General features: G+C 38.2%; 1 protein-coding gene across 7 annotated transcripts in view; it reads right to left on the bottom strand.

The window, feature by feature from the left end:
* The window catches only part of CHD8 (chromodomain helicase DNA binding protein 8), a 57,995-nt gene that overhangs the window by 19,495 nt on the left and 18,117 nt on the right, over positions 1 to 20,383 (bottom strand). For 5 of the 7 annotated variants that reach the window (XM_019713557.3, XM_019713553.3, XM_019713556.3 and 2 more), the window contains exons 2-11: positions 18,941 to 19,998; positions 17,712 to 18,083; positions 16,620 to 17,005; positions 15,478 to 15,592; positions 8,667 to 8,849; positions 8,517 to 8,585; positions 7,734 to 7,789; positions 7,097 to 7,214; positions 4,037 to 4,120; positions 150 to 287 (exon numbers count right to left, since the gene is read on the bottom strand). In XM_019713557.3, coding sequence (XP_019569116.1) covers positions 150 to 287; positions 4,037 to 4,120; positions 7,097 to 7,214; positions 7,734 to 7,789; positions 8,517 to 8,585; positions 8,667 to 8,849; positions 15,478 to 15,592; positions 16,620 to 17,005; positions 17,712 to 18,083; positions 18,941 to 19,783 — 2,364 coding nt within the window. In that variant the 5' untranslated portion in view covers positions 19,784 to 19,998. The remainder of the gene's footprint in view (positions 1 to 149; positions 288 to 4,036; positions 4,121 to 7,096; positions 7,215 to 7,733; positions 7,790 to 8,516; positions 8,586 to 8,666; positions 8,850 to 15,477; positions 15,593 to 16,619; positions 17,006 to 17,711; positions 18,084 to 18,940; positions 19,999 to 20,383) is intronic. The other 2 variants (XM_019713558.3, XM_019713559.3) reach the window with 1 other exon arrangement.

The raw sequence follows: 20,383 nt of genomic DNA, 5'->3' as shown, positions 1-20,383 counted from the left end.
GTACATGATACTATTTTTTTCAACTTTTGTATATGTTTGAAAATTTCAATAACAAAAAGCCAAAACAACAACATAAACTTCTATAGGGGGAAAATTAAGTCACTGCCTATATGGAATGGATGTTATATTCTAAACACAAATGTACTTACCACCCTTTTGAGTTCTGGGTGCCTGGACTGGATGCGTTTAAATTCTCGAATCTTGCCCTCGTCAACATCCTCTTTCAGCTCCCAGGTACTATCCTCATAGGGCAGAGAGCACCATTTCACCAGGTAGTAAATTACAGGCTAGGAGAGAAGAAGCCAAAGTCTTTATAAACTGATTCTGTGTTCTCTACTGTGGTTAAAAAATAAGAATTTGACTAAAGAATCAGATCACAGAATGTCAACACCTAAAAAGGTGCTGAAAAAGTAAGGCTGAAAATGCCAACCGTAGTTTCACCTGCTGATGCCCTATGCTATTCATGATTTTGATCACTTTTCCGGGCAATTTTTCAGAATCTGTTCCAAAAGTGAAATTTCTAACCAGTAGTTTCTAGAACAGTAAGTACTGATACATTATGCTCATCAACCAAGCAGGTGCAAAAAAAAAATCTATTTTCCTGTATTGTATTGAATTAGGTCGAAATTAAAAGATGCAGATAGCTGTTTCATACTACTCTCCTGGCACTGAATTTGATACAGTGGAAGCCAGGCTACTTTTACAAGTGAGGAACAGGTTAAACCCACAGGAGCAGAGCAGGGCTGAAATCACTGAGCTTCTGAGCTCCTGGAGCTCTGAGTGCAAATGCTACTTCAGAAAGCAGTCATATGGTGGTAAAGAGATTTCCTTGTGAGCCTCAGGAAGTTAAGAGATAACTTCGAGAGGTGTCACTGAAGAGAGGTAACAAGAGTGAAAATGAAGGAGAAATGCTGAAGCTCCATCCATGGTACTAGGCTCTCTGTAGGCATTCTACTGCAAGGGAAGGGGCAGTGACCAACGAATGGTAAATGGCTCCTATTCTCACTATCCACATATGATCAATGCACGAACTGCATTTCCAGTTTTGTCTTGAGTGAAGCAAGAAGGATTACACTGGGCCTAGTGTAATCAACAGGAGTCTCTAATTATCAATTTATAGAATACCCCTTAAAACAGTCAGCAAGAAGTCTGCAGAGTCACAGATCAAGAAATCCCTAGAAGGGGCCGGCCCGGTGGCTCAGGCGGTTAGAGCTCCATACTCCTAATTCCGAAGGCTGCCGGTTCGATTCCCACATGGGCCAGTGGGCTCTCAACCAAGGTTGCCAGTTCAATTCCTCGAGTCACTCAAGGGATGGTGGGCTCCGCCCCCTGCAACTAAGATTGAACACGGCAACTTGAGCTGAGCTGCCTCCCGGATGGCTCAGTTGGTTGGAGCGGGGGCTCTCAACCACAAGGCTGCCAGTTCAATTCCTCGAGTCCCGCAAGGGATGGTGGGCTGTGCCCCCTGCAACTAGAAAACATCAACTGGACCTGGAGCTGAGCTGCGCCCTCCACAACTAAGACTGAAAGGACAACAACTTGAAGCTGAACGGCACCCTCCACAACTAAGATTGAAAGGACAACAACTTGACTTGGAAAAAAGGCCTGGAAGTACACACTGTTCCCCAATAAAGTCCTGTTCCCCTTCCCCAATAAAATCTTAAAAAAAGAAAACAAAAATCAAATCCCTAGAATCTAGTTGCTCTTGTACCTTTTTCTTTATTGTAATGCCTCAAGTCACTTTCTACATAAAGCCACTGGTCCAGGTCACACATATACAACATTATAACTTACTTTTCCAAGGACATTAATACCTATTTATTATATTTATTTCCACTATCAGGTTATGTAAAAAGGATGACAAATTAAACTCATTTTAGAGAAAGATAAAATAGGCACAAGAATGTTATTATCCAATATTGGGAGCATAAATTACAATACCAGAACACTAAAATATTTTAATCTGTCACGCCAATTGCAAAATATTCCAAAGGGGTCTAATCAAAGTACAATTACTTTTGGAAGGGTAAGTAAGTATGGTAGCAGAAAGCAAGGCCGAGATCCTGAAAATAATGAAAATTTTACAGTAACTAACCTGTCCTGACTAATAACTGGTCCATTCCCCACTCATCTCCCACAAATGAACAACAAACAATAATAACCACCCTAACCCAAAAGCAGAGTATATGTTATCTGAGGCATGCTTGTTAAGATTTGAAGACATATGGAATTGTAATAGGCCTTGGACATCTATGGTTCTACTATCTTAGTGACCCTGAAGGCTTATAAAATGGAGTAAAAGAAACTTTGGATTTTACAGGGGGAAGACTGACTCTTAGGTCTGATAATGCTGATGTTTGGGACCAAATAAATCACTTAGCTCGTGAGAGAGCGTAGCTCACTACCCAGCACTGACATCTTAACAAGGTTCTGTTGTTTTCTATTTGTCATTGTGTAAGCAGTGAGTCAGAAGTGATAAAAACTTTACAAAATATGCACTATGGAAAGCAGTGTGGAGGTTCCTCAAAAAATTATGCATAGAATTACCATATGACCCAGCAATCCCTCTCCTGGGTATCTACCCAAAAAATCTGAAAACATTTATCCATAAAGACACGTGTGCTCCAATGTTCATTGCAGCTTTATTTACGGAGGCCAAGACATGGAAACAACCAAAACATCCTTCGACAGATGAATGGATGAAGAAGTTGTGGTATATATACACAGTGGGATACTATTCGGCAGTAAGAAAAGATGAAATAGGACCATTTGTGACAACATAGATGGATCTTGAGAGTATAATGCTAAGCGAAATAAGAAAAAGCAGAGAACTATATGATTTCACTGATATGTGGTATATAAACCAAAAACAAAAGAAGACAAGCAAATGAGAAACAAAAACTCACAGACACAGACAATAGTTTAGTGGTTACCAGAGGGTAAGGGGGAGGGGGGTGGTAGATGAGGGTAAAGGGGATCAAATATATGGTGATGGAAGGAGAACTGACTCTGGGTGGAGAACGCACAACGTGATTTATAGAGGATGTAATACAGAATTGAATACCTGAATTTTATGTAACTTTACTAACAATTGTCACCCCAATAAACTTTAATTAAAAAAAAATAAAATAAAAAAATCCATAAAAAATAAAAAATAAATAAAAAAACTTTACAAAATATGGCCCTGCAAAGCTAAACCAACAAGTACTAGTGAAAGTGAAAAGAAAGTGAAGAGTTCTAAGGAAATGGTGCGTCACAGCCTAAGTAAGTTTGAAATAAATTTAAATGACAGAATGGTGAATTTACTGGTGGCTTAGATCTATATGACTCTTACTTGGAAAATGAAAAAAGTGATTTATGAAGTTGAATCAGCAAGTGTTTTAGCATACTTAAAATCTACTCCCCAATCTAAGAAAGCTTTAGTGCAGTGATTCCCAAATCAAGCTATACATGAGAATTGCTTGGAGAACTAAAAAATACAGATCTCTGGGTCCCACCCTAGATCTACTGAATATGAATCTGTGGATGTGGGACTCCACTATCTGTTTAAAAGTACAGATTCAAATACAGTAGATCTATTTTAATAACAAATGAAAACGCATTTCACTGATGGTAAGAATAAATAACAACACTGAGAAAGCTATGAGTCTGTACAAGTATTTTTATATTCATTAAGTATGGAGATTTGTGAAGTACCCCTTTCCTTCTCACCACATCTCACCCCCAAGTGAATGTCAGGGTCTCCCATATAACATTAAAGACAATGAGACCAAGGTGAATGAGTACTTGGAAACATAGTTCCCAGTACTTATAAATATAGCTCCCACGTGTTTAACTTTATGGGAATCTTTCCTTTTAGCCTCTTTCCCTACTCCCTTACCTTGCCAGTATCATTTTAAGGATCCCTCAGAAAAAAAACAAAATACCTTTTCGGTCCAAGGGATTTTTCAGTCATATCTGAAAAATAAAGAGGGGGCAAGCAGCTCCAGCAGAAATGTACAAGTGACTTTTCACACTCCTCCATGAACCAACTCACCTCCCCATTGTCCTTGTCAATGCTGTGAGACTCATCCAATATCCTGTCCACCTCCACGTAGTCTGGATTGAAGGGCTCTTCGTCCTAGAGAAGTTAGGAAACCCAACAATGAGATCAAAAGATCACTGTCCAGTAAACCCACCCTCCATCCCACCTTTAGGTGATGACCTTACTTCAAAATGTCTTAAGAAAACAGAAGCCATCAGAAGGAAATTCCACATTTTCATATCAAATCGTACAAACTACCTGCATCTGCACACATCTCCTCTGTTACCAGAGAAAGTGCCTCTTCTTCCGTTATGACAGAGACCCTTCATTCTCGCCACATATGCTCTGGATGCCATCCCTTCTCGCCTTCTTAGGAATCTTTCTCTACTGGATCATCCCCATAAACACACAAATATACTCTACTATTTCACATCTTAAAAGACCTCCCTTGACTCTACATACCCCTGCAACTATTTTCCTGTTCTGCTCCATACTCAAACTTCCCAAGAGTTTTAAATATATGGTATCCCCATTTCATCACCTCCTTCACTTGTCCAATCCAGTTCACTCTTCGTTCCACTTCCATCACACAACTACACTGGAGTTGCGTATTTGGCAATGTGGAGATCATTAACGATCTCCACATTGCCAAATACAATGGAAACATTTCTGTACCTTATTACTTTACCTCTACATAGTATTCAATAATTCATCATTCTCTCCTTAAAGCACTTCCCTTCCCTTGGCTTTTGTGGGACAGCATACTCTCTTGGTGGCCCTCTTCCCCCTTTCTTTTGGGTTTGTTTTTTGTTTTGGACAACTCTCAATCACCTTCACTGGCTCTTTTCTTCTGAGTCACTGGTATCCAGCGTTGGGTGATATACCAAGATAAAAAATCCAACATTCCAAAGAGAGATCACAAAGAAACCTTAAGGAAAAACCCCTTTCTTCCTAAAACACTTTTTCCCTTTGTTTTTCTGACATTATCTTTTTCCTAATCTTTCTTCCACTCTGCATAAAATTTTTTCTCCTTTACCGGGAACTCTAAATTTGGGAGAATTCCTTCAAGATTGGTTCTGGGCTCACATCCATTCTCTTATTAAAGAACTTTCTATAAGAAAGTATAGAACTATTAGAAAATATAGAACTTTACCCACAGGTGACTTTATCCATTAAGTCTTTAATAATTATTTATATGCTGATAAATTCCAAATTTTAATGGCACCCTGAAAAACCCAGATCTATATATCCATCTGCATACTAGACATACATTAAGGGACTTTAACACTGTTTAATCTAAATTCTTGATTTTCCCCCAATTGGTTGCTTCTAAAATCTTCCATACTGCAATAAATGATCCCACCTCAACTCATTTACTCAGACCAGAAACTCATCTATATAAACCATCACACCAAGTCCTGTCAATTTTACTTTAAAATAAATTCAAATCTATCCATTGTCTCTGCCCACTAAAAGCACTCCAATCGAACCCATAATTTTTCATCTAGAAAACTGCCTCCTTACTGTTCACTTTACTTTTGTTACTCTTCTCTAATCCATCCTCCAAAGTCTAGGTGATCTTTTAGAAGTGAAAATTGGATTGTCTTTTGACCTATTTTAAATAGTTCAATGGCTTCCTTTTGCACTTAGAATAAAAACAAAACTAAAACCAAACTATCTATAAGCACCTGCTTGCCTAAATTTCTGATCTCATTTTGGGCCATTCACTTTCTATGGTCCATCAATTGCACTGTCTTTTGCTCGTTCTTTCAGTTGTTTCTTCTTTCTCAAGGCCCTAACATGTTTCCCATTCCAAGGATGCTATTAATATTTACTTGTGTTCATACTCTTGTTAACTCCTATTCAAAATTCAATTCTCAGAGAAGTCTTCCCTAACTATCCAAAGTAATGTAGGCTTTTTTTCCTTCTTCTTGTCTCTTTGTGCTCCTTCTTTCCCGGCACTTATCAGTTTGAATTTTTTTTTTTTAATTTCTCTCTCCCCAATCATACAGTGAGCTATAAACACAGACCTTGTGTGGTTTGTTTACCATAGTGACTAGCACATAATAAATGATGAATACATGAATGGCTAATTTGGTTAAGTGCCAACCTAGAAAGGCAGATTTAATTGGCGTAAGTTAGTAGAGCTTGGTTCAATGATCATCACAAATTGTACATCTAATACCAGCTGGAACGGCATTACAGTTTCATTATACATTTCACAGATTAGGCTTTAAAAGAACACAGATGAAAACACAAAATGTAATTATCATTATATTCATTTAAAAAGAAATTAGGAGACCTGCATGACCCTACTTGCCCTCTCTAGGTAATATGTAAAATAATAAATTGGCAAACCTAGTGGTATAAAGTTAGTTTTATCAAATGTATTCAGCCAGAACTGGTTTTTGTTTGTTTGTTTGTTTGTTTTTTTGCTGAAGCTACATACACATTATTCCTTTTCTCAATCTTTTTTACTAGACCTTTTCCTCGTTAGCTCTAAGAAGCTGTGAAAAGTAATCCTTCTTCTCAAGGCACTTAGCACTCTATATAAAATAATGATGAAAAATCCCAGTTTGGCAAAGGGTTATGTACATAAAGCTTTCAAAGCAAAACAGAGAACTAATATATGGCTGAAAAGACCTTTGTGCATGCTCCAGTGTTTAGTAGTAACACTGGATATGGGAAACAAACGCTCATTAATCACTATTTCTAGTTATGCTGGATTAGAAATTTGAGAAAATAAATGTTCTCTTAATGACATGGTTGCTTATGGCTACAGATATCATCAACTGCTAAGACTGACATTACGAGTGGACCAGAGGCCAGTTTATCATCTGTTTTGAAGATACTTCATGAGTACTGAGCAAGTCAATATCAAAATATCCTGTAATTTATAGAAAGATCATACTTTGACCTGGCAAAATTAAGCATGGAGCAATTAAGGAAAAGTCCAGTGATATACATACACACACAAAGCAACTGTAAGTCTTCTGAAGAATCAGTCAAGGCTTGTAACTCCAGAAATTTATGCTTCTATGAAACAGATAGACAATACCTATTCTTAATTACCTCATGGAAGAAGTGTCTCATCTGAGCCATTTTCGTTTTGAAGCGCTTTAGTTTTTGATGGATCCTCTTATCCTTCTCTAGTTGGGAGATAGTAGCCCATTCACAGTGCAGATAGGAGCTGAAGGGGATGGAAACAGTCAGTCATCGTGTAAGAAAGGGGAATTAGTAGGCTAGTGTTTGAGATTTGGGGATTAGCCAGTAGACATAAGTACATGCTTAAACGGGGAGATAGTCGCGTAGATCAGTGATTCTTAAACTTGAATTTGCACGCAAACCACCTGATCTAGGGTGGGCTTAAAAGTTCACATTTCTAACAAGTATCCAAACAATGCTAATTCTGCTGGTTCACAGATCACACTTTTGAGTATCAAGGTCTTAATGTTAGAGTAAGGCATAGAGGGTCACAAGGGGTTTTATCAGGAACCACCCTTACCCCACCTTCCTGCAGGGGAATAGTAAGAGTCATATCAATTTCTGAACTTCTCTCTGAGTAGGCATTTTCTTCACTGAAAACAACAATTTGTGCTAGGAGACTATAAAAAAAGAGACACATTCCCCCCCACGATAGACTATACAGGAGAACTTTTTACAACCCTGTGGAGTTTGGGGTGAAAAGCTTTTTGCACAGATCACATACTAGTTCTTGTACTTGACAAAGAATTCTTCTGCTTCAGTATACTGTCCAGAAGGAAGCTGAGAAGAAAGAAATTCCAGTTACTAACACTTGATTTATCAAAGAACCTTTCATTTTAACCATACATGGTAGCACGTCATACCAATATATATTATTGACTGAGGGGTTAAAAAACTAATTTGGTCTTCAATACTAAAGTCCTCATAACTGAAGAAAATAAGCCTTTACCCATTTTAAACAGATAAGCAAAAGATTGGCAATAAGACAGTTTCTATTTTCTAGCTAACTTTCTTCCATCATCTCTCATAACTACCCTGTAACAATATAATCTGACATCCAAAGGTGTTCATTAAAGAAAGCCTGAGAATGTAGTATTATAGGCTGACATAAAGGTAGAGGCTTCTATTTGTGACAACATGAATGGGTCTCGAGATTATCATGCTAAGCAAAATGTGTCAGATGGAAAAGGACAAGAACCATAGGATTTCACTTACATGTGGGATATAAAACAAAAAGCAACAAACGAATAAGCAAAACATACAAATAAAATTCACAGACACAGACAACAGTACGGTGGTTACCAGAGGGGGAGTGGGAGAGGGAGAGGTTGAAGAGGGTAAAGGGGATCAAATACATGGTGATGGAAGGAGACTAGACATTGCGTGGTGAGCACGCAATGCAACACACAGATGATGTATTATAGAATTATATATCTGAAACTTCTATAATGTTATTAATCAATGTCACCTGACACATTTAATTAAAAAAAATATATAGCGTCCTCACCTCCTTCTTCACAATCCTCATAGAAAGCACTTTGTCTACAATGGCTGCATCTTCTTCACTGGGATTCTCCTGTAGCAAAAGATGCAGTCAGTCAACAGAGATTGTGAGCAGCAGGATGAACCTCTCAAATTGCCTAAGTTCTCAGCTTACCACAAAGAACTGCATGGAAGGCAAAGTCTCGCCATCGGGTTCCTGCACTGGTTCAGGGAGGATAGGCTCAGTTTTTATTGGACCAGTTACATCCACTTCTTCTTCTTCTTCATCATCTGTGATCTTTATATCCAGGTCCTCTGTATATTTTTTTCGCTTAACTTGACGGTTTGAGCGTCTCTTCTGTAAAGGCAAAAATGGTTAACATAACTGCATAGTCTCTTAAAGAGAAGCCCTTTAAAACAATCTGCCTATTGTCATATACTTAGATTTTGCTCCAAAATCCCCATGAAAAAATTAAACCAAAAGGAGAGAGCTTATTTACCAAACTATATAATGTCAAACCATATAATTTATTCTACGTACTGACTATGCATTAATTTGCTGAATTGTTTTATCAAAGAACCAGAATCTATCTGAAAGACAACACGGTATTACTGGCAAGCAGCTCTAGGAAGTGAAACAGGACTCTCAGCCTGCAGGGTGTAGTGAACTTCACACCAGAAGCAACCCTGAAGTGCAAAGGTGCAAGAATACTTTGTTTCTAATTTCGTTTCTTTGTTTTAGTTCTAAAGTTGTTTTGTGTTTTTTTTTCAATAAATAGAATCAGACTATATGTAGCATATTGCTGCTTACTTTTTTAGTTAGTATTTCTTGGAGGTATTTTCCATATCGATACATTTTAAACCTACCTTATTCTTTCAAGTGTCTGAGTAAAATTTTTTTTTTTTGAATTTTTATGAGTTTATTTGAGCAAACTGATGACATATTCAAGGGAGCAAGATCGCAAATGCTCAAGAAAAACATTTTTTAATTACTTTAATACTCAATAGCATTCTATATAGAATCAACCAGAAAATACAACGAAAAAAAAATCTATTATATTTATGAAAACAAAGAGAGTATCTAAAGGATTAAATTTAGTAAGAAATATACAAAATCTATATGAAGAAAACTTTAAAACACTGTAGGACATAGAAAGACCTGAATAAAAACTAATATGTACTGTTCTGAAATAAGAAGACTTAATTCTCCCTAATTATATAAATTCTACAAAACCAAATAAAACTTTTTAATTTGCAAAGCTGATTCTAAAATTCAAATGGAGAAATAAATATCCAAGAATAACCAGGAAAAATATGAAAAATACTGGGCCTTATCAGATATTAAGGACAATATAAAGCTACACTAATTAACCCAGCGTGGTACCTCTCCAAGGAGAGATAAACAGGTCAATGAAATAGTGTCCAAATATACACTAAAATACTTATGGGATTTAGAACATGATAAAAATAGCACTTCTAATCAGTAAGGAAAAAGTAGATAGTCTATAAATGAGACTGAAAACAAATGGCTAGACATCTAGAAGATGAATTAAATAAAATTATAAAAGGATCAAAGATATAAAATTAAAACAGAGGTATAACATTTCTAAAAGAAAATACGTATTTTTTATAATCCAGGAGTAGGAAAGGTGTTTCTAATAACTGATCAATTCCACCTTGAAAAAAATTTATGTGTATAATATAATCCATTATAAACAAAGTTGAGACAAATAATAAACTGAGAGGGGAAATGCTATATGATATATTTCGTAAGAATAAAGAGTTTTTTTGAACAAGGAAAAGATCAATAACACAATAAAAACATGGACAAATAACATGAATACACAGTTCACAGAAAAAATCACAAGTGGCTTTTAAATGTAAAAAGATGCTCATAATAAAATAGTTACACTCATAATAAAATAATTACAATAAAATCAACTAAACTGAGATACCAGTTTTTCTGCACATAACAGATGGAAAAATCAGCAAGTTCAAGCAAATATTTGAAACAGGAACTCATGCACTATTGGTGAGAGTACACATGGGCATGACCTCTATAGAAGAATATTTGACAATAGCCTTTGATCCAGCAATTCTACTTCAAAGATATTATCCTACAGAGATAAATTTGCACGTATGTACAAATCTCTGCAACATTACTTCTGGTAGAAGACCAGAGAAAATCTAAATGCCTAGCAACAGGGGATTGGTTAAACAAATCACGACATGGTCAAAAAATAGATTATAGAGCTATTATTTTTTAAAAATGGGGTGCAACAACAATGCCAAATGTTGAAGATGTGGAACTGGAACTCTTATTAGTGGTGGAAGTGTAAAATAACACAATCACTTCAGGAGCTGGCAAATTCTTATAAAGTTATGTTCATATGTTTAACTACCCTACAGTCTATCAATTCCATTCCTGGGTATTTAGCTATGAGATATGAAAACCTATATTCACAAAATACATGTACTAAGGCTGTTCATGGCAGCCTTATTCATAATAGCTCCAAATTGGAAACGACCCAAATGTCTATCAATAGGAGAATGGATAAATATTGTGGTAATTCACAAAATATTTCTCAACGAAAAAAGAATGAACTGATATATTCAACAACATGAATCAATCTCAGAAACATTATACTAAAAGAAGTGAGATTCAAGAGTACATACTATATGAATCCATTTACGCGAAGTTCAAGAACAGGCTAAGTTAACCCATGGTAACAGAAATCAGAACAATGATTGCCCATGGGAGGAGGGGGTGGATTGTCTGGACGAGGGTATAAGGGAACTTTCTGGGGTGATGGAACATGCAACTTCATTAAATAACCTCTCTACTTCTGTATATGTTTCAAAATTTTCATAATTAAATGAGGGTGGAGGGAAGAATGGGCTGGATTTATGTTTTCTGACAAAGAACAACCTCTAAAATGTATTATTGGGGAAATAAAAGCACGGTACAGAAGAGTAAGTACAGAATACTAACTGGAAGTAGAAGTAGAGTGCTCATAAAAGTAAAGAATACTTCTGGAAATATACACACGCAAAAATTGGGGAAGAGAATTGATGTTACAGAGAGGACTATGAAGTTGGGACATAGATTAGGAGACTATCATAGTGTGTACTTTTTTGCATTGCTATTATTTTACATATATATCTTTTAGCCTAAAAAACAAAATGGAAACTGGTGGTCAGGAGGTTAAAATAAACCCTCACAATTCGAAAGAACAAAAAATGAAAGTACAGTAATCATGACCACTTATTCTTCAACCCCTTGCCTCAAAGATATATGAGGTGTGATGAAACAATAGGTGAATGTTTAAATAAAAACAAAATTTATTACAGTAAAGGACACATTGCCATTAATCCCCTCAAAACACTCCCCCTCACTTCGAACACACTTATCCCATCGTTCTTGCCACTTTCTGAAGCAGTGCTGGAAGTCCTGTTTCATGAGTGTCTTTATAGTTGCGCTATTGTGGCTGCCTCGATGTCCTGAATCATTCTGACTTTGGGGAAGGGCCAGAAGTTGTACAGTACCAGATCCAGTGAATAAGGTGGATGAGGACACACTGTTGTTTTTATTTGACAGCAACTGCTGTATAGCAGAAACGATGTGTAAAACGAAGCATTATCATGATGGAGGATGATTTATGGCACACTTTAAAACACACCTTCTCTCAACTGCAGCTCACACCCAACTGACAGCACTGAACAAGTTGAAACTTGTCACACAGTTACTAAGGTTCTATGTGCCACTTCCCGTATCGAAGATCCCTGCCTTTCCCTTGGACGGCACTCTGCAGCAGCATTCACTGTATTTTGTGATCACTATGGAAAGGCTCTGTCTCACATATCACTGCTGGTATACGGCAATTTCTGTCAAATAAACATATTACTGTGTGTCCTCATTCACCTTATTCACTAGATCTGGCACCGTGCGACTTCTGGCTCTTCCCCAAAGTCAAAACTATTTAGGACATCGAGGCAGCAACGACAGCGCAACTAAAGACACTCACAAAAGAGGACTTCCAGAACTGCTTCAGAAAGCGGCAAGAACAATGGGTAAGTGTGTTCGAAGCGAGAGGGAGTATTTTGAGGGGGATTAATGGTAATGTGTCTTTTACTGTAATAATTTTTTTAATGTAAACATTCACCATATTTTGTGATCCCACCTCATATATTAAAAATTTCTTGGGTATCCTTCCAGGGGGGGAAAATGGATGCATATACATGTATGTATTCTCTGTCTCTCTCTTTAAAAGTTATTAAAGAGATACAAGCATACCTTGGAGATACTGTGGGTTTGGTTCCAAACCACCACAATAAAGCAAATATCATAAAAAAGCAAGTCACACAAATTTTATGGTTTCCCAGTGCACATAAAAGTTATGTTTACACTATTCTGTAGTTTATTAACTGTGCAATGGCATTATGTCTAAAAAAAAAACAATGTACATACCTTAATTAAAAAACACTTTATTGCTACAAAATGCTAACCATCATCTGAGCCTTCAGGAAGTCATAATATTTTTGTTAATGGAGGCTCTTACCTTCAATTTGTGAAAAATGCATTACCTGCAAAGTGCAACAAAGCAAAGTGCAATAAAACGAGGTATGCCTGTATTATACACTATTCTACACCTAGCTTTTTAGACTTAATGTGGAGAATTTTCCACATTAGCACACCCTACTCTATTTCATTATTTTTAATTGCCACGTAGTAGTCTACATGGATTTTCATAATTTTACTTAACTATTTCTCCACCAAAGGACATTTAATTTTTGAATATTTCTGCTATTGCAATTATTGCTATAATACATCCATCACTGCATACTTTTGAGAATATATTCATAAAGTAGTTTCCTGGGTGTAGAATCATTGCATCGAAGAGTATTAACATTTTAAATTTTGTCACACACTGACTTGCCAAAAGATTGTCTCAACAGTCCCATCAACTATGCATAAAGTGCCCGTTCCTTAACTCTATTGCCAACACTGGTATTACCACTTTTTATGAGCTGAAGTGTGTCTCCCAAAATTCTTATGTTGAAGCCCTAACCTCTAGCACCTCAGAATGCAACTGTATTTAAAGACAGGGACTTTAAAGAGGTGATTACGTAAAATGACGCTGTTGGGGTGGACCCTCATTCAATTTGATTAGTGTCTTTATAAGAAGAGTGTCTTTATAAGAAGAGGACACACAGAAACACACCAGAGATGTACGCAGAGAAAAGACCATGTGAGGACACAGAGAGAAGGTGGCCATCTGCAAGCCAAGGAGAGAAGTCTCAGAGGTAACCAAACAGCTGACCCCTTAATCTTGGACTTCTAGCTTTCAGAACTGTGAGAAAATAAATTTCTACTGTTGAAGCCACCCGTCTGTAGTATTTTGTTATAGCAGCCCTAACAAACTAATACACAACTTTTTAAATTTTACTAATCTTTGTAATTCTTGTATTATAGATTGCCTTCAGTTTGTTTTTTTGATTATTTAACAAATACTTCATTTAACCATTTATTTAACATATATATAACTCTTATTATGCTCTCTTAGCATGAGCTCAGTACTGTTCTATGTGCTTTATAAATGTGTACATTCAATCTTCCTAACAACTCTTCTTGGTAAGTATTATCTGCATTTTAGAGATGAGGAAATTAAGGCACCAAGAGGTTAAGCAAACTTGCCTGAAGTGACAAGGTTAGTAAATAGCAGAATTAAGATGAGAACCCAGGAAACTTTGCTCCAGAGCAAAATTTTCTCTTAACCACTATACTGTTTATATTTTTTTGTTATACATGCATAATTTATACAGACAAATATATTATCAATCTTTCCCTTTATGACTTCTGAATTTAATGCCCTCCTTAGAAAGATCTACCCCACTTGATAACTATAAAAAAATTCATGACTTATATAAAGTTCATGATTTCAATTCTTGTATTTAGCCTTTCAATTAACCTAGAATTTGTTTTTGTTTAAGGAGTGACACAAAAATGCAGTTTTATCTAGCTTTATTTATTTTTCCTAAGTGGGTAGCCAGTTGTCCTGACATAATTTATTAAATAGTTTTTCTCTCCATTAATTTAAAATGGCATTTTAATTCATATCCTAAATTCTCATAACTATATGTATCTATTTCTAGACTTCATTATCTTTTATTATTTCTTCTCTAATTGTAAACTCTTAGTAATTATTATTTCATGTCTGTTAAATCTAGTTTCTGCCTCATTTTCCTTTTCAAAAATGTCTTAGCTATTCTTACAGGTTAATTTCCCCCATGAGAACCCAAGGATCAATATGTCAATGTATTGAATGTATATTAAGAAAGAAGGGAGGCATTTATAAATATTAATAACTAGAGAGGCACTTAAGGGTTGTTTACAGATGAGGAATTCAGATAAAGCTAAGTTAAACAAATGTGCCATGCTCATGGAGCTACTTAGGAGAACTATGGGTCTCCTGAACCGAAATACCAGGTTTTTTCTATAGTTGGAAAGTACAGCCAAAAATGGCACCCTAAGGCAACAATCAGAGACAGAGAACTAAAGTTTTTCTGGTCCAGCTTCTTTTATTCTCTTCCAATGTGTCTCATCTTCAAAAGAGAAAATACTGTGCTTAAGCAGCCCACTCAGAGCGAGAACCCTGACGTGCAGGAAAGGTACGGCAGAAGAGATGGCTGAGTGATCCTAAGAGACACCAAAGTACTGATATAACCATAATAATCATGCAGCAGGATTTCATATTTGCTCAGTTTTTGAAATACTAGAGTTGCGGAAATGAATATTGCTATTTTTATAGTAATATGCTTTTTGCCTAAAAAGATAAAAATTTAAAAGACATTACCATGACCAGGTCCTACCCCTTATTTAGAAAAACTGTTGAAATGTGCATAGGCTTAAAGATTCTCAGTATCGACCCCTGGTTTGTCAAAATTAAACAAGATTTTTCTACTAAATTCTTTAGGGATACTTTTACCTGAATGCTGCTTTCTTCATCTTCCCGGGGTGATTGTGCAGGCATAACTTCCACATCTGAATTATCAGAGGAGGTATTGCGCTTTCTCTTCTTACCCACCACAGGAGTGATGGTGCTAAAATGGAAAAAACAGAATCATTTTCAATGAGGGCAAGGATAACTTAGGAGTAAGAAAGTATAATTAAACTAAACCAGAACAGATGAAGCTTCTAGACAGCAGTGTCTAGATCTTCATTTGCTGGGACATAGAGCTATTGAGTAGGGTGTTTGAAAAAAAAAAAAAAAAGAGAGAGATATTGGGGTTTCTAAACCATTGGCTGACCTTTACACCAGATTTGACAAATTCTGGCTATCACTGTATTCACAAATACCTGAAGGAAGGTAGCATAACATAGCAGAATGAATACCGGGCTAAGAATTACAAGGTCTTATTTTAGTCCCAGTTGGGCATTAGTTTCTTTATTTGTAAACATTGACAATACCTGGCCTGACAGTTGTTGAGGATCAAATAAGATAATAGATATGAACCCTTTTTAAAAAAAAAAACCTGAAAAATCCTGTACAAATAAGTACCACAAAGCCTGAAGAATCCCAGGCAGTGGAAGCTAGGGAGAAAGGAGTGATGTTTTAAGAACTGAAAAGGAAAGAGAGGACACTCAATCGTGACAGGAATTATGTGGTAAGCCATGGTTCTGTCCACACTGCTTAGACTAACAGCGGTTGCTGAAATCTTCTTTAATTCACACAGGAGATGCAAGAACAGAGCAGCTATGTCTCCAGAGGCTCTCTTTTACTGATGTGGGTAGCAGGAGGGTACTGAGAAATCTTTCACACTACAGTGAGACCAAATCAGGAAAAATGTACAAAAACATAGTCACAGCTTTTAAATGTAATCTCTAACAGAATGATCTTTCCTGTGCCTTAGTGTTTCTCTTCCAAAATATGCAAATTTGCAAATCTCTATTTAAACAAATCATATAAGCATTGGACAGAGAAAAGAAAAGGCCTTATGTCCTCTGACAGATAGATCACCTTGAACTATGTTGCTTACTACTAAACACAAGTATTTCCTCTCAACACTAACTTAAAAATGAGTGCACTGCCCTCAAATGTCCCAGCAGAATAGGAAAGGGTGTACTCACTTCAGTTTACTCTTGCCCTTGGTTTTGGAGGTACCAGATGTTTTGCTCTTCTTTGGCTTTTCTTCCTTGAGTCTCTCCCCACTGCTCTTTTTCCGACGTTTCTTTTCACCTTCCTCCTCAGGCCGAACACTGGGCAACTCATCCTCATTCAGGACTCGAGGTATGTTCTGCTCACCCCGGGCACGAGCCCTGGCAATGGCTTCTGCTACAATCCGATTGGCTTTCTCTTGCTTCTTCTGGTGCTCCAGCCTACGGTTTTCCTCCATTCCTGTCTTGCCCCCAGCATGAGGAGCAGAGCTGGCTGGTGAGGACAGAGCTGCCACTTCACTGGCACTTAGGACTTTAACTACGGAAAGCCCAGAAGAGGCCCCTTGGGAAGAGCCAGCCTGTAGAAATAAAGACGCTAAAATTTCAACATGCTTGTAAGTTAAAAGGTCTAAATAAAACCCAGCTCTGAAGCAGGAAGGCTAGAAACTTTAGTTTTCTAATTCCTCAAGAACCAGGCTCAGAACAAGTCTCACTGAACCTAAACACATTAAAAAAAAAAAAAAAAAAAAAGATTTTTGGTGGGAAGGCGCTAAGAAAAGGCAAGAATTGTGCCAAATTAAACTTAATCCTTTAGCCATGCTCCTAATATCAATACCCATCTCCACTGTTCCAGAAAAGTTTCAAACAATATAGCCATACTGGTTTCTGGGCTAAAAATAAAAAAATTTAAATTCCACTCTTGGCCTACCTTTATCTGCCTGGGGGGTGGGAGGATTGATAATCACTTGACCTCTTTAAGACTATTTCTTTATCTTTCAAATGAGAGGGTATTTCAAACCATTTTTATTTCACAAGATTAGGTAAAGATTATAAATGAAACAGTTCAAATACAAATACTCATCTGTTATCCCAAACCCAACAATAACCCTCAAATATTTTCATGATATAATTAAAACCAGGTTTCCATGGGTGAAAGAAAGAAAAGGCTACATCTCAGTTCAGAGGTATCACTCTAGCCTGGCCCCAGATTTACAATGAGTGGTGTGGAGGGAAACAGCGAAGGACTGAGAGGTCTGTTTTCCTTCCTAACAGTGTCAGTCTCACCTGTGGCTGCAGCACCACCTTCAGCGGAACTGAAAGTCTTTGTCCTGGGGTCTGTCCTGGTCCCATTATCTGAGCCTGCTGCACAGAGGAGAGAGTCACTGGCTGTGCTGAGGGTGGCTGCTGGGGCTGCGGCTGTGATGATGGAGGCTGTGGTACAATCTGGATTTTCTGCTGTGGCTGCTGCACCTGCAGCTGGATAGTTACTACTTTGGCGGGCTGCCCCTGGGCATTCTTGGCTTGAGTGAGGGCTGCCAGCTGGTTGCCCTGTAACACTATCTTGCCTGGTAGACTCCCTAGCACGACATGCCGGTGTCCTTGGGGACCTCCAGACTGTGGCTGCTGGAGGACCAGGGTGATGCGTTTCGATTCACCCTAAAGAAAGGAAATTGCAAGAGGTACAACATTAAAGAATGGTATACACTTGAATATATACACCAGTTTTCCTCATCCTAGAATCATAAAAACTGAGGATGGGAAGACAGTACAATTCACTTTGTTCATCCTCCCATCTCTCCTGATAGTCTTCTCTGCAACACTTCTGCCCAGTGGACATTGGACTATTTTTAAAAAACTGATGTGAGGCTATCTTCTAAGGCAATCATTCTATTTTTTGGAAATCTATCAGAACAAACATCTTTATACTGAACTGAAACCTGCCTCCTCATAGCTTCTTTATACTGGTGCTATTATCTTAATACTGCCGCTCTCCCCCCAACCTCTTTGGTCCTCTATTCAGAGGCTAGAGCCTCTACTTTCTTACAACAGAAATTCGCCTTTTCACTGGCAAAGTAGGAGGACAATCTTAGCAATAAGAACAGGAAAAAGATACACATAGCTTCTGTAAGTCTTACAAATATTTTTGCAAGGATGATTCTTGTTCCCATAGCATCCTATATTTCTCACAAAACTTTATTTCGTACATTATTGTGAACTCTTGTCTAAATGTCTTTTCCTAGCAGACTGCGAGCTCTGTAAGAAGAGGGGCTGTCGCTGTCCTGTTCGGCACCAGCTAGGTAGTGTAAACATGTAGTAAGAGCTCAAAAAATATGTTAACACTAACTGCTTCCATCAGATAAGTAGTAAGTACGTGGCTGTCAACACTAACTGATAAAAAGCAAAGATGGAATTTACACAGGATTTCCTAGAGCTAGCTCTCGTGTGCGTTCTCTATCACAGCTGCCGGGCCCTTTACTAAACCAAAATTCACCTCCCCCTTTCACTCAAGTCACCTGGGTAGGTGTAGAGGTCAGTGTAACTGCAGGCTTCAGTGGGGGCCCTGTGGCCCCAGGGTTTCCAGCAGGAGCTGAACCCTTAACTGGCTGTAGGACCAGCTGCTTTACAGGTCGGCTGGGCTGGACAATGCGCTGGACAGTAGCCTGGTTCCCAGGGACCTTGGCGGCCAACACTGTATTACCAGAGACAATGGAAACACCTGGTCGAAGGGGCGTGCCGGTTAGCACTTTGGTAAAAGTGACTTTTCCACCATTGGCTGTGCCAGCCACCAGGGGCTGAGCTGTGCTGGTGATACCTTGGGCCTGAATTTGTGCCACGTGGGCACCAGTAACTGAGGAGCTTGGTGGGGCTTTAAGGATAACAATCTTAGGGGCTGACTGAGGCGGCTGCCCTCCAGCACTGCCGGAGGCCACAGCTGTGGCAGAGACACCCATGAACGGATTCCCTTGGCTCAGGATCTCCTGGCTCTTGGAGACCTGCAAACGGCCTGATGTTGGCGTCGGTGTCTGTAAGACAGGTTGGGCTGGCTGCTCCTGGCTGACGGGCTGAGTGGTATAATCATGCAAGGTTAAAGATTCTGGAGCTGGAGCTGTTGATTCTTTGGGAAGTTCTGTGGGGGCTGTATCCTCTGGTGGGGGGACCAGGTCACTTGCTGATGGATTCCCCACATCACCACCTCCACCATCCTGGTTCATCTGGTCCAAGGAGTCCAGAGAGCTTGGCAGTCCAAGGGCTTCCTCAATGGGGTCTTGTGTGACTTGGTTGAAGCTGTCATCAGTCAGAGAGTCCAGGCCAAATAAATTTGGGTCATCAAACAGATCCATGATGGGGTCTGCCATCTTGGGAAAGCAATGGAGGGTACTTTCCCAAGGTCTAGGGAGGGAAGGGGAGGGGGGGTACTGGCTCTCCCCTCCCCTCCCCTATTAAGAAAAAAATGTACACAATGGAAGAAGACTACTCTTCAGGAAAAGAGGCAAGAAACAAGTGCATGTCAGATTGTCCTGACCTTCATGGAGCAAGATGGCTAGGTCTTCAGAGGAAGATGGTGGAACTCCTGTTGTGGGAAGACAAATTAAAAATAAGCAAAGTAGGTGACCTCAGACAATTTCTCCTTCTTAGATACTACCCTTAACATCAAATCATGTCAAAATAGTAAGAGAAAAGGGAAATACGAGATAATCTGAGGACAGAGATGACGCAGAAATAACACCCACATTTTCGCTTCAAAACTGAAACTAAACAATAAATAAATAAAATAAATCAACCCCCTTTTTGGACTCTTATGCGTATACCTACACACTTTGAAACTTCTGTCAAGATCATTCAGCTGTCTCTGTCCATTTCTTTTTACAATTACCATTTTTGGGTAAAGATCAGGAAATTTAATAGTCATTCACCTTCTATTTAGGATTCTTAAGTTCACAGAACTAAACAATATC

This window comes from Rhinolophus sinicus, chromosome 3 (assembly GCF_057876585.1).
Source record: "Rhinolophus sinicus isolate RSI-liver-muscle chromosome 3, RSI-T2T, whole genome shotgun sequence".
Classification (NCBI taxonomy): domain Eukaryota; kingdom Metazoa; phylum Chordata; class Mammalia; order Chiroptera; family Rhinolophidae; genus Rhinolophus; species Rhinolophus sinicus.
The sequence above is the reverse complement of the archived record's forward strand: the minus strand, read 5'-3'. Positions and strand labels throughout refer to the sequence as shown.